General features: G+C 37.1%; 1 protein-coding gene across 4 annotated transcripts in view; it reads right to left on the reverse strand.

The window, feature by feature from the left end:
* Positions 1-14,358, reverse strand: part of DYNC1I1 (dynein cytoplasmic 1 intermediate chain 1) — a 299,135-nt gene that overhangs the window by 12,330 nt on the left and 272,447 nt on the right. For all 4 annotated transcript variants that reach the window (XM_012757075.2, XM_012757068.2, XM_012757076.2 and 1 more), the window contains 2 exons: positions 10,013-10,153; positions 5,594-5,719 (listed from right to left, as the gene is read on the reverse strand). In XM_012757075.2, coding sequence (XP_012612529.1) covers positions 5,594-5,719; positions 10,013-10,153 — 267 coding nt within the window. The remainder of the gene's footprint in view (positions 1-5,593; positions 5,720-10,012; positions 10,154-14,358) is intronic.

Consider the following 14,358-nt stretch of genomic DNA (forward strand, 5'->3'; position numbering starts at 1 on the left):
AGAATTTTTCAAGGCCCTTTTAGTATATTAACTAATGTCAAATGTATTATATGTATTGAAATATGTAATAAAATGGCTACTATTCTTTTGGCCCCAAAATAGTCATATCAAACAAGTTATTTGAAATGCTACCAAAGAGCTAAAATTTAAAATTAAAATATAAAGATAAATGCATGTTTTCTTAGGTAATTAGTGAACAGCATACTAAATAAATACAGCTAGGGCAATAAGATTTATCCATCTCTCAAATGATAGTTTTCAAGTTGCCATTTTATTTTTCAAATCCCACTTTAAGCCGAAAGTGATTTTGGAATTTTATCACTGGGCCACTGTAAAAATATAATCAGGGATTTGAAACCTATGTGTATTTATCACGACTGAAAACAAAATGTTCCCTGGAAGAGGTTAATGGAAAAAGAAATAATAGGAGGTGGAAAATAAACTGCTTCTTTCAAAACTGGAGCTGCAAACAGCATTCTAACTAATTCAGATAAGCAGCAAACATAGTTGTTAGGGGATATTTATGACAGCCACATCTTTGTGACAGCACTGAAGCCTTAACAATGGCAGCGGGCTTTCTACAAAACACATCTGCAAGAAAGACAGGTAGATAGCTGACTATCAATCATCAGGGCACGTGCATAATTCTATACGCACTGGCCCATGCGCTGTTAATATGGGCTCTGTATACAGAGGAAAGGTTGCTCTTCAGTAAGAGGCCACAGCAGGGAGTGAGTTTTAATTTCAATTCTTTAAAATGTGTGTCCACACATCATTTGGAAAAAAAAAACCCAACAATGATTAACAGCTCTCTCTCTTTTTCAGGTATATTTATAGTTCATTTATGACTTATTATCTTACCCATGTTTCCCTTAATTGAATGGGATCCCACCCATAAGCCAAAATAGATTGCATTCCACAGTTTGGAGATTTCTCAAAACTTATTCAAGAGCTAGGGTCATGTTTCATTTTGGATCTCAGAAAATTTAAATGGGGCACGCAACCACTGTCTATTTAAGTAACTTTTGAATGCACAACTAGAGTAAAAATTACAACCAAATAATAAAAGGGGTCTTCCCTGTCTTTTGTGGGATTTGAATAACTTCCATTTATGCTAATGAGAGTTAAGCACCTGCTCTGCAAAGAAAATAGACCCCTATCTGTGAAAATAAATGTGTACATTCTCCAGATATAATCCTGAAATCAAACAACCAAAAATGTGTGCTATATAAACACAGCATCATGTGGCCTACCTGAAAACATTGCTGTTTTCTATTTTACCTCTTGACTCATAGGCCCTGAAACATTACTCATACCTTTGCCATTTAAATGTAACAAAAAGAAAAGAAAAAGGGGTAGATGGACAAGCTCAATCTGGTGATTTCAGTGAGTGCATACACAATCCTCTGTTTACCCCTTCAGAAGTTCATAATAAATTGCATCAGTAAATTGGGGTTCCAGCTACAGCTCTCTGCCATCATGGTAAAAGTCATGGAGGATAATTGTACATAATAGAGGAGGGCATGGTCTTAGGGCCACTGTGCTGGGACTCCCTGCGGCAGCTGCAGCCTCAGCTGGGACAGGAGATGAGGCAGATGATTGTTAGTGACTGGTGACACCAGAGTCACTTTCTGCAGTGCCCTTCTCACTGAGTGCCAGGTCCCACAGGAAGGCAAGTCTACCTGGGACTGAATGGGGACGTCTCTGTTGGTAGTCGCAGAAGTCTATCTTCAGGGAGTTCGTGACAATGGCATGGACAGAGAAACCCTGTCTCACTCCACCCCAAGTGGAGTAGGCGTCACAGAGATCTTCCCCCCAATTATATTATATTTTCAGTTAAAATTACAATTAAAATGATCAACATAGGGCTATGAGGGGGTGAATTACAATCTCTACTATGGCTTCACGTCTATTTTTATGAGCCTCATGATGTTTATAATGTAGAATCGTTGCTGTTCTCATTTGGCATTTTAAAATAGTTTTATACAGCATGTACTACATCTAACCACATTTCTAGAGATTTCTTCTTCTTCCCAATGATCTAGGTTAAGGCCCCAATTTTTCATTTCCGATTTACCTTGTGAGCGGCATTAAGAGCAGTAATCTCATGGACAGGGGCGGCTATGTGATTGGAAGGCCCCAGTGAGAAACGAAAATGTGGAGCCTTTTGTTGAAAAATTTTTAACAATTGCAAGACAATGACAGCAAAGCATTAACCCAAGCCCAGGGCTCCCCTAAGCACAAGGTCCCCTGTGGCTGCACAGGTCATACACCTGGGGAGCCAGCCTCCCTTGTGGAATAGGGCCTTGGCCAAGAGAGCCTGCTGCCCTTCCTTCCTCTCCAGCCTAACGAGGTCTCAGTCAAGTCAACGCTGGGAGAATGAACGGGAGATGTCTTCCTACAGACATCGATTCAACGTACTGAGGAAAATGAAACAACATGGTGCCCTCCAAAAACTATCACTTACTTTTTTTCTACAGACTCTATTACATGGCTCATCTAGAAGTGTTTCATCTTCTTGCTAGAGGGTACCATACGGCAAGGTGTTCCATCCAAAGGCCAGCATGACCCTGGTAAGGAGGTCAGTTTTAACAAGGACCAGAGAACCAATTTGAAATACTTACAATGGTGGCACAGCCTACTGGCAATTTGGTCCTCAATGCCATATTCTATTCTTCTTAAATCGCTTCCTGCTCACACAACTTCCCTCTCGTCAGTCATGCACCAGCCTTAGATTTGACCTCTAATTCCAAATGGGCCAGCTTGCCATGAAGGCACTTTCCATCTGGTTTTCAGCAGTTTAGGTGATTTGGAAGGCTGGAGAAGCACTAGGGTGCCCTTCTCTTCTAAGCACAGTTATGCTGTGTCAGTTCTAGGCTGGTGAACAATACTACAGTAATTACAATAATGGCAGCATTTGCCTTTGAAGGGATGTACCTTCTCTCAGAAATGGGCCGTGCTAAGCCTCAGCTATAGGGAAGTTATTTTTTCCCTTTTACTAACATGGTGTCTTGACAGACTCAGTCTTCAGTGATTTAGAATAAGGCATAGAGGTGAGAAATGAGAAATAGAAGAGCACCCTTCCCCCCTCCCCCAAATATATGCCTTACAGAAATACTTAGGAAAAAACTACAGTTAAGATAAAATTATTTTGTTAAGTATGAGTTTTTCTGAGTTTGCTTTGTATATGATCAAACAATACAGAGAGAATTGTTCAAGTGTATAAACCTATCCTGATTTTTTGGTCATTCAGTGAAGGGCTAGAAGATTGTAATATTACCTACTCTCAATAAAACAGTATATCCTTTTTTTTTTTTTTTTCTCTTGGTAGTGAATTTGTAGGGATAAACAACCCTACAAATTGTTTGGCCTATTATATGTCACAGAGATTTTTCTATAGCTGTCTAGACTCCAGACAATAGGCGAGACTGGCCTATAGTTGCAGACATTTCTATAGTCTGTAATATCACTTAGAAAAGTAAGGGCAATAACGCAAAAATGAAAACCAGCCTGACCTGCCAGTGCGATAGTAGAAATATGAGTATAACAACACTTTACAATTTAGAAATGATGATAGCATCCTAGAAAGAAATTTTAGCAGCCACATATCAGCCAAAGCAACTTTTGTAAAATCACATAGACTCCCAAGATATGAGTCATATTCAAGTAACTCTGCCCATAAGCTATAAAATCACTTTATTGCAGAGAATTCTGTATATATGTCACATTGTGTTTCCTTATTGCACAGAGATGGTATATGTGAATGTATGTGTATGCATGTGTATGTATGTACGTATATAATATTAAAGTTAACAAAGATTTCTCAAAAAGCCCTTTTTTAAAAAAACTAGATTTTTAAACTATTCTATTTTTCAGTGTTCTTGGAACACAAAAAAGAGGGTTGAAATAATTAACGTTGCATATAATCCTAAGAATGTGACGGGGCATAATGCATATGTAAGGGAGGTAGAGAAAAGAGTTTTTAAATTTTATCTATTTTCTGCCATTTCATCTCTGAGCACATCTTTATGTCTATTTCTCTCCCACAATCATACTTGTTGTAAACCAGCTAAAGACAGGAAAAAGCAAGCAAGAAAAGGAAAGAAATCTTGTTTATTTTTCTACATTCTCCTTTGCTGTCTTTGATCTTTTAGGGAATGGCCTGATAAAGAATATGTGTTTTTGTTATGGCTGTTTAATAGTTTTATTTTGATAAAGACCATGAGAAAGATACATTAAACATAAAGAATGCTCATTGAAGAAAATACTGCAGTTAAACTATTGGTAGTATCTCTGACTCAGAGGGTATTCTTTTTCCCAAATACTCTAAACTAAGTTAATAGTCACCAGACCCTTACCATTGGGGTCAATATATTAACAGAGTCTTTGTCACTGTTGTAAGGACCCTGCTTGTGGCATCAGGAGTAGTCAAGGGGGTGTCTAATGAAATAGATAACATGCAGTAAAACCAAGAAATTGGTTTTAAACTTAGAATTGTGCATCCAGAATAGAAAACTCCCATCTCTAAAGTCACTCAGTTTCAGTCCCTGGCTGAATTTTAAAACACCAGCTAGCTTGTTTCAACATAATCAACTGTACTATATAGCAGTATATAATATGTCATCAAAAGTTCCATTGTAGAACAACCCATCTAGGATTGCCAAATTTATAGAACGCTGATTGATGAAACCATAAAGAACCCTTCTCAGAGTGATCAGCTAAACCCATCCACCAGGCACTCACAGAGTCCTTTCTAAGTCTAGGATGCCATGCATACAAATGTGGTATATTTTGCCCCTGGAATGCAAATGTTAGATTCATGTTATGCCAAAATAGCATTGTATAGCATAACACTTGAAAGTTCAATATTTTCTTTGTCTTTAAGGAAAAAATACTTTAAGCTCACCAGAAATGAAGGCTTTTGTCAACACGTTCTCATATAGTAAAAGTAAACAGATAAGCTTAAGTATAATTAATGATAATGTAATATTAAATATAGTATAAAAATTCAAGATCTGTCAGAAATACAGATGTAGGTTTCTTTTTCTTTGACAACTGCCATGATATTCAAGAATACCTTACATATCATGTTATAAAACATACCATAGAGATATATATCTCACATAATAACTTTAAATATCATGAAAATGGTACAAAATGATGATTAATCTCAGTTTTCTTAATTGGCTAGACTTTAATTAAAGAGAAATAGTATACATTTTAATTGAGCACACTAGCTAAAACTTGACTTTTCAAGTAAGTAACAAATTCCAAATTCAGTTTTAGCATGGTAAATTTGACACACTTTTCATTCTCATGAAATTGGTGGGAAGTCCATGTTTCATCACAAGACAGTTGAGAATTCTGCAACACTCTAAAACGAGCCTTGGATCATTAACTAAAGTGTCCTGTGCGTGGAGACAGAAGATCAAATTAGGCCCTAAGGAAGTCTCACCAAACTCCCGCTGAAGTCAGTGGAAATTTGCAAACACACTAGAGAGGGTTCTTGTGGCCCACAAGGTCTTGTCAATAATTTCACTAGGTCTTTAAAGTAGATACGCACGTCAAAACAACAGCACAAACAAACAAGTACCTCTCCAACATCGTAGATCCAAATCCGGCCTTCTGAGTCTCCAACAGCAACTTCCTTGCCAGCTTGAGCCCAACGAACACGGTTTAGGGCAGACGCCCCCTCAATGGCCACACTTGCTGTTGGAACCTGCCAAAAAGGTTACAGCAGGAAAAAAGAATCTCTGAATACAAATTTAAATATACGAATTGACAGTGATAAGTTTAACTGCATGAGTCACCACTGCTTCATGTGCATGAAGTAATATACATCCCTTGTGCAGGGGTGAAAAGGATTCATTGTTCTTAAATCATATGCTCCACTGAATTAAGGGGTAGAGAGAAGAGACATTTTCACAAAAAAGGAGAGGAGGGAGAGTCTTTTTTCCACAGTCACTGGGCAGTGAGTGACATAAATATTTCTTTGGATTATGCCAGGTGTACAGCCAACATACAAACAGCAGCTAAATAGGATACTTCACCATCAGGTCATGCTTTACGGATTAATAGATTTCAGGATTTATCAAAATTAAGGATATTAGAAAAGGCAGAAAGAGAGGTGTATGGTGGAATAAAAGTCTTCAGGGAATATGAGTCTTCAGGGAAAAAATTAACATATGTATTGATCCTTCAAAACCTCATGGGGAGGAAATGATCAGAAGAAGAAAAGAAGGCATGGAGGTAAAAAACTTCAAAAACCTCAAATTCTCCTTTCTTTCTTTCTTTCTTTCTTTCTTTCTTTCTTTCTTTCTTTCTTTCTTTCTTTCTTTCTTTCTTTCTTTCTTTCTCTCTCTCTCTCTCTCTCTCTCTCTCTCTTTCTCTCTCTCTCTCTCTCCTCTCTCTCTCTCCTCTCTCTCTCTCCTCTCTCTCTCTCTCTCTCTCTCTCTCTCTTTCTTTTTTTTTCTGTTTTCTTTCCCCTGGCAGTACCAGGGTGTGGTGTGGCAGGCAATCCATAATTTTGACAACATCCCCAGGGTGGTATCTTGATAGAATGTAGCCACCCAGTCTTAGAAAATGCCTTATATCTCCTTTATAAACACCCCAAACCTAAAAACACTAATAATTGTAATAATTACAATGAACTAGAGGTGCTGGAATGGAACCTATGATATTTGTTATAAGAAGCTTAGTATTTATAAAATGAAATTTTAGTATGTCTACCTCTTTTCCATCATTCCTTGTGTAAACTCTTGTTTTCAAGGTAACCTTATTTTTAAGGTTGGAAGATCAGATCTCTTGAGCCTTCTATAAGAATGTTGAATAGGAAATGACAACAACATCCCATTAAGAAAGAAAAAGGTAAATGTTAAAACAACAACAACAAAAAAATGGTGAAAAAGGGGCCACCAAGATCATCTCATACCACTGTTTAAGACCTGTGTCTAATAAACATGTCGCATTAGGATGGGAACACAACATGTACTGTGACTTAGCACGCCTGGCATTCTGTTATTCAGAGAATTGAAGCCATCTGTTTATACGAAATTATTGACTCAATACCTATCTTTAAAATAGCAATAAAAACTCCATCATATGTAAGAATCTATGTTTAAACTTAATCTTAAAATCAATAAAAATTCTTTCACCCGCTTAAATCACTGTATGTCAATTGTGAACAAAAAAACTCCTAAAAGTCCTTGGCTCATTTATTTTTTAAAAATATACAATTTCTACAATAAAGGTGCCTGCTGTGCAGGCCAGAGTCTGAATTTTTAACCAAACCTTTCAAAGGCTGAAACAATGTGAATTTAGATGGACCATAATTCTGTCAATACACTTTATTATTAGTGTGCTGCTCAGAAAACAAATCTGTGATTCAGCTACAGTCTTCAGAGCTAATTTTTAACACCATAATTTAGAAGAATCATACAGAATCCCTACCTAATTCTATTCAATATCAGATTTTATCTATGAGCAATCTTAAAAAGTAAATAAAATGTTTAATCTTAATATAAATATAACAAAAAATTCTCAAAAGAAGGTGATCTTTCAACATTTAAAATAATGCCTAATACAGTTTTAAGAATTTTATTTATTTGGAATGTAAGTACTATAGAAAACTGACACAATATTTTAAACCTTTTAAAATACTGTCTTTTCATGGATATTATAAATAGTAGAAAAACTATCACAGTCTATATTATGTGCTAATAATTAATGAATGCATGAAGGAATTGCAAAATATATTTCTATTAATTTGGTCAGTAATGGTCTTTCAAAATTGATGAATCTATAGTAAAAATAATTCATGTATTTTCTGTCTCTTTCTCTTTGGTTTTGCAAATATTTTTACAGTCTTCATGACTCAGTCACTTTAATTACAAAGACAAGATACATATATATATAGCATAAATTATTAGATTAAGCAGTAGCAATTGGTAATACTGAGGTAGATAAATGTGAACTATCCTTGCATAGGGATAACTTGCTCTAAAACATTGTAATTTGTACAATAACAACAAAACACACTGCTGCATTGGGAATTTAGTTTTTGTTTTTTTTTTTTAACAAATCAAATTCTTAGTCTGAAAAATATTTGAAAAATCTTGTTCAAATTGCTAGGAGGCAAAAATTATTTTAAGATTTTTAAAAGTGTTCAGTTCACTACTGGATTTAAGTCAGACTTAATATCTCTCTACTATTATTGTGAAAGCAGAGCTATGTTTACCACAAAACTAAGCAGTTTGTATGACCAATATTGATTTTTTTAAAAGTGTTTAGCTATAAAACTCTCATGTGGATATCTCTTGATACCTAAAGAAAGAGAAGGGAAAAAATTACATTTGGCAATGTTGAAGTATTACTTTCATTTTACCTAAAAAACAGACTGGAAAAAAAAAAAACAAACCCAGTTACATAGGAATTATTAAGGAATTTATGCAACATTCAGTCCCTTCCTATGCATTGTAGTTGCCTATCACCTAAACATCACCTCAAGTAAGCCTGATTTCTAATACAGAGGTCTCCTAAGTCAATCTAGGAAATGGTGATTTTGGGGTTGCTTTAAGTGAGTTTCTTAGCAAAGAGAAGCAATATGATTTTAATCAGCAGTGATGAAAGACTTTGGGAAACCTTACAAATGTAGGGTAATAACGTCATGGTATTAAAAGCAATAAAGTTATAAACATTTCAACATCCAAAATGATGGGCATTTCACGTATTCATGCCTTTTGATTATTTTCAAAGATACTTCATTACATAACTCTTATCTTTGTCATATAGTTCTTATAGCTAAAAGGAGAAACAGGCTTAAATTGAAAGGTTTTTAAAAGATAGGTGTCTATGTCCTTGAAGATGCCATGACTCGATAATAACACCTGAAGAATATTTCCCTGCCCCCTCCCACACACACACACAAATACTAGGGAGTCCACTCCTCCTCATGTCCTCCAGCTGTGGGCTTCCTAATTAAAAAGGCTGAGCTGTTTCCTGCTCAGAACACTTCAAAAGACCTTTCTGTTGTTCTCCAATTGACATATAGTTTGCACCACTTGTTCCTCTTACCTGTCCATTCTTATTTATGGAGGACTTCACCTAATCAGAAACCAGGGAATGAGGCAGAGACTATTTTATTTGATAAAATTGAAGGGCATTTAATATTTAGGTTAAGCTCCCCAAATCAAAACAAAAGAAAAAAAAAAAGAGTAGCTGAATTAGCACCTCAATAATTTTGAGAGAGTGGAAAAAAGGAACAATGCACATAGCATAATTTTTAAAATATAAATTTTTATAGCACGCTTTTAAAACAGAATGTTTATTTAATCAACTGCTTTTTTAAAAAAAATGGGCATTTTTTTTTCACTTGTGTGCTAGTTTAAATGTGAACATGTTAAAATCTTTTTTAAATACTGAGTTTGAGATACATGTTCAAAGTTAGAAACTATTGTTACAACCTGCCTTTGAGTTCCATATCTTACACAAGGAATATTTACCTTGGTAAAAATCAAATGGATAAAAAGAGCTAAACATAAAATATTCAACAGAATCATCTTTTATGTATTCAAAACACAAAATCGTGCAAATAGCAAACACTGACAGATAGCCCTTTTTAAAAGCTCAATCTAAAATCGGCATCCACAAAAGCTTACTCTTCCAAGTGTTTGCCAATGAAGTTATTTCAACACGGCCCTGAAAAAAAGCCTGTGTGTCCTTCCCCGTGGGGAAAGGCGTGGACACGTATCATTTTGCTCTCTGCAAAAAGAGGGGTCGTTAATTGTCCAGGCTCTGCCACAGTTTAGGGCCGAAGGGAGATTAAGGGATCTCTCGGCCAGTGCATCTGCCAATTCCCCTCGGGGCAGTCAAGAATGGGGGGCCGGCCGGCAGCCCTGCTGCCATTGGAGGGTCTGTCCAAAAAAGCGGCCCGTTTTGGAGAAAGACACCGCGAGCGGCGACGGCGCCCCCCCCTCCCCCGCCCTGCGGCCCGGGCGCCTGAGCCGCCGCTCACCTCCGTGTCATTGTTGAGGTTCCAGAGGTCCAAGCGCCCCATCCCGTCCACGCAGGCAAAGAGCGCGGGGTGCACGGGGGACCACATGACATCGTACACATAGTCTGCATTGTCTTCAAAGGAGTAGAGCGGCTTGTTGTGCTGTAAAGCAGAGAGACCGTGAAGACTTTGTGGCGCTGCTGCTGCCTCGGGCTGTCTAGAGAGCCTAATTAAAAACTTTGCACATTCACCAAGTGTCATAAAACTTCCCGAGATGAAAGTCCTTGAGAAGGTGCACCGGAGCTTTAATGTGACTAGAACTGTCCAGTGGCATAAATAAATACCGGGGGGGGTGGGGAAGAGAGGGGGTGAAGCCTCTGAAGGGGCTGGGGGCCGGGACGGCGTGGGGGGTGGGGTGGTGGTGGAGGCGGTTTCAGACACGGCCGCACGAGACATTCCGGACAGGTGGCCGGGGCTGCCCATGAGTTGGGAATGCTCGCCGGGCAGCGCTTCGCGAGACGCCGGGAGCCTCAACCCCGGCGGCCGTGGTCTGCGGGGCTCAGACTCGCGGGGAGGCTCCGAGAAGCCCCGGCGGTCCGGCCGCCCCGAGCGCTTTGCAAGGAAGGCGGCCCCTGCCACCTCGTGGCCCTCTTCTGTAGCTGCAACGGCCGCGGCTGCCTCCAGCCCAACTCCAGGCCAAATTCATATTTTGACGGTTCCTCCGCGGCAGGAATGGGGACAAATATTTTTTAAAGGGAATTGCAGCTCTTCCAGGAGGTGAAAAGTTCGCGATCCTAGGAAACTAGTCTCTCTACTTGGGGACAGTTCACCCAAATCAGGTAGGCTAGTGTGGCTCATTGCTGTGGCCGTGAACCTCCATAGAAAAATGAACCCTATTTTCTAGATCACCCAGTATTTCCAAGATCCCTAAAATTGATGTTCTGGGGGGGGATGTGTTAGCATACCCCCACTGCATACAAATGCTTCCACTCCAGAGGGATACAATAAATTAAAATGGCACTCTTGATTTCCAGTGAATATTGTCACATCAAAATAGCACAGAAGTCAGAGGCAAGTTTGAAAGTACACCAGAAATAAAACGTAATTGGACTTCATGAATTATTCATTCCATCTGGCTTGTCTTATTCTAATTTCTGCATAATGGCTTTACTAATCCCTGATCAATTAATGTAAAATGAAATTTAAATGATAATGAAAGCCCTAGAGATAAAAGAAATTAAGTATTCTTATATCCTCTGACAGAAATCTAAACAATGGGAGTTTTTTCCCCCAATGTCTTCTTCATCCAGTCAGCTGTCTGTACTCTCTCCATGGGTTCCACTGAATGCCTGTACAGGCCAGAGTAATAGGATCAAGAAAAAGATAACACACAATATGAACAATCAAATCCTTTCTGCATAGAATGTTCAAAGAATGTGTCTGTAGGGAATAAGCTCCAAATATTAGAGTGAACTCCCAAAGTGTACTTTTAGTGAATGTAAAATGCACAAAATACATTTTCGGAAATCGAAGTGAGGAAACTCAGTGCAAAAACAATAAAACTTCTGTAACCTAAATCTCATGCAAAAATTTGTTAAGGTAGTAACTATAAGTGATTTCTCTTTCCATGAATTATATTGCTTTGACATTTAAAAATCACTGCTTAGAAAGGAACAAAATTTTAATATGTTAAAGTAACACAGAAGATTTTAGATATGAACAAAATTTTACCACATTAAAGCAACACAAAAGATTTCAGATGGGCTATTGTGGGTGTGAGTGTGTGTGTGTGTGTGCATGATGTGTCTTATTTCTAATTCAAAAAGTATCCAATGGGGGTTGTAATTTGAAAATAAATATATGACATTGAGATATCAAAAATAGTTACCTGGACATTAGCCTTATAGTTTTGGATTTTATTATTCTATAATTCTTTTATGGCAAAATATGTATTTTGCAGTGTGACTTAAAGCTAAAATTATACGTTTATTGTCTATTTATGTAGCTTCATTCTTACTCTCACTGTTTGGCCCAGATGATTCAAACTACTTTCTCCAGAAAATCTAAATATCCAATAACACCTGAAAATAGCATGATTGTATCATTTTTCCTTATTAATTTTTTTAAAAAGAGCATGGAGTAGCTGATCTTTCACTGACCACTGGTAAATATTAAATTCTAACTCTTAGTAGAAGATTATTTCTACTGCAAATTTTTAATTTTATAGCTAGCCAGCTACCATTTGTTAAAGAACATAAATAATTTTTTCTTAAAGTCAAAGGATGTTAAAAATGTATGCATGCTTTAACAAGTCAATTCTGGGTTATCCTCATTAACCCAGCTGATAGTATATCCAAGGATACAGAGGTCTAGCTATAGATATACACATACAGACATACAACAAACACATGACACAACTGCAGTCCTTGTTTTGATCAATTAAAAGATCAACCAGCTTGAAACAATAATTTTCTGAAAACCTGGTATTATTTGACACATTAATTCCCTTAATAAATTATTCTGCTAATCTTTAGCATTCTGTTTCTTTCCTTTTTTTTTTTTAGTAGTTTCTTCTATGAGAAATTTAATCAAAATTATAGATCCTAGAGACTTCACTTTTTAAACATCTGGAAATAACTGCTATTATTCATGTTACCAAAACCCTGTTTCTCATGTTTAATAGTATTGATTGAAATGCTATTGTTCTCTAGTCTTTCTCCAACTTCCTTATCACACTTCACCCCTTGAACCTTTTATTATAAAAGTCATCGTACAAGTAATTCTAGTCTACAGAACATGCATGTTTGGGAGAAGGGAGGAGGGCTCATTTTTTCAAAGGCTTTGTTTAGCCTTGATAAATTCACAGGCTGGGAACGTCTTGATCAAGATTGATTAAACTTATTATCTGGGTACCAAGAGGGTTGAAATCTGTGAAGCACTAGTTTCCAAGTATAGCATAGGCAGGAGCTATGGGCACAGGGAAAGGGCACTTTTATAATAGTGCTATTTAGAATACTAATTGTATTTTTTTCAACAAAAGGATTTTATCATTCTATCTTATTTGTGTTCAAAGGGTAATCTGAAAACCTGGTTAAAAAGCTATCTCAAATGCTAAATATAAAAGATTGTATGATAAGCCCACATATATCATGAATTTCATAAAAGAAATCAAAACCATCAGGTGTTAAAGAATTTGTTTTAAATTTATGAGACGTAAATTTCTGGATCCACCAACGTGTTGTAGCTTGTCAGTACACTGCCACTGATTTTAGGATACTGCAAGTTTTGGAAAGGTGGAGAGTGTGGGGGCAAACTTGACCAATGATTCTGAGAAGGAATCCTATTATATCATTTGTATATATTAAAGCCACAGAAGCTTTATGATTTTAAATATTTACTCTGCAAAACACTCAAAGCTACTTAGTAAACTAAATATTGTTCCACAGCATGTTATTATAGAAAGTGTTTTTCAAAACAATCAAGTTTCACAAGACAGAAACCCCTCCACCTATGTGTTTCTTTTTTTAATGCCATGTTTAGCATTGGCAAACTGTAAAGAAAAAGGAAAATTATATCACCACACAATCTGCTGCACATGTGGCACATGCCAATGATACAAAGCTGTGACACCCTGTGTGCTAGTCAAGTTTCCAGGGCTGTTCCAACAATGCTAAAATATCCAGATACAGCCCAGCTTGATTTTAATACTCTGGCTCTCAAACAGAGCATAACAGTAGGCTACCAGCAGTCACCTCTTAGACAGACATCTAGAGCAGGGAAGGATAAATCGTTGGGTGTTTGTTGTGTGCCCGACTCTATACATACATTGTCTAATTTAATCCACATAAAATCTCTGTAAGGTAGATGGTATTTACCGAAAAGAAAATTATGGTTCAGGAAAGTTAGTAACTTTCCCAAGGCCACAAAAGTTGTTAAGTGGTAAAGTTGGATTTAGTTCTCAGGTTTTCCTAGTTGTTAAGCATATCCTCTATTTGCTGGAACCATGAAGTCCCTCTATAAAATATAGCAATGGTCTTCAGTCCTCAAAGAAAAAAACAATATAATCTCTTACCTCTACTCTTTTCTCTCTCGTTCAGTTCAACCAGTATTTACTAAGCACATGCTATGTAACTTGTAGAAACAGTTAAGAAATATCACAATCTTTATTGCATTTCCTGAGCCTGTTATTAATGATCCTGACGATGTTACCCATATATTTGCAGGATTCTTTGGCATCTTGTGAAATGAATGGAATTCTTTTTCTTCTAAAATCTAGAAATAGGATGGGAATGGTTCTTTATGCAGCAGAGATTAACATCAGGGTATGCATTGGAGAGTAGAATAAAATGGTGTTGGAAGGCAAAGAT

This window comes from Microcebus murinus, chromosome 9 (assembly GCF_040939455.1).
Source record: "Microcebus murinus isolate Inina chromosome 9, M.murinus_Inina_mat1.0, whole genome shotgun sequence".
NCBI classification, from domain to species: Eukaryota; Metazoa; Chordata; class Mammalia; order Primates; family Cheirogaleidae; genus Microcebus; species Microcebus murinus.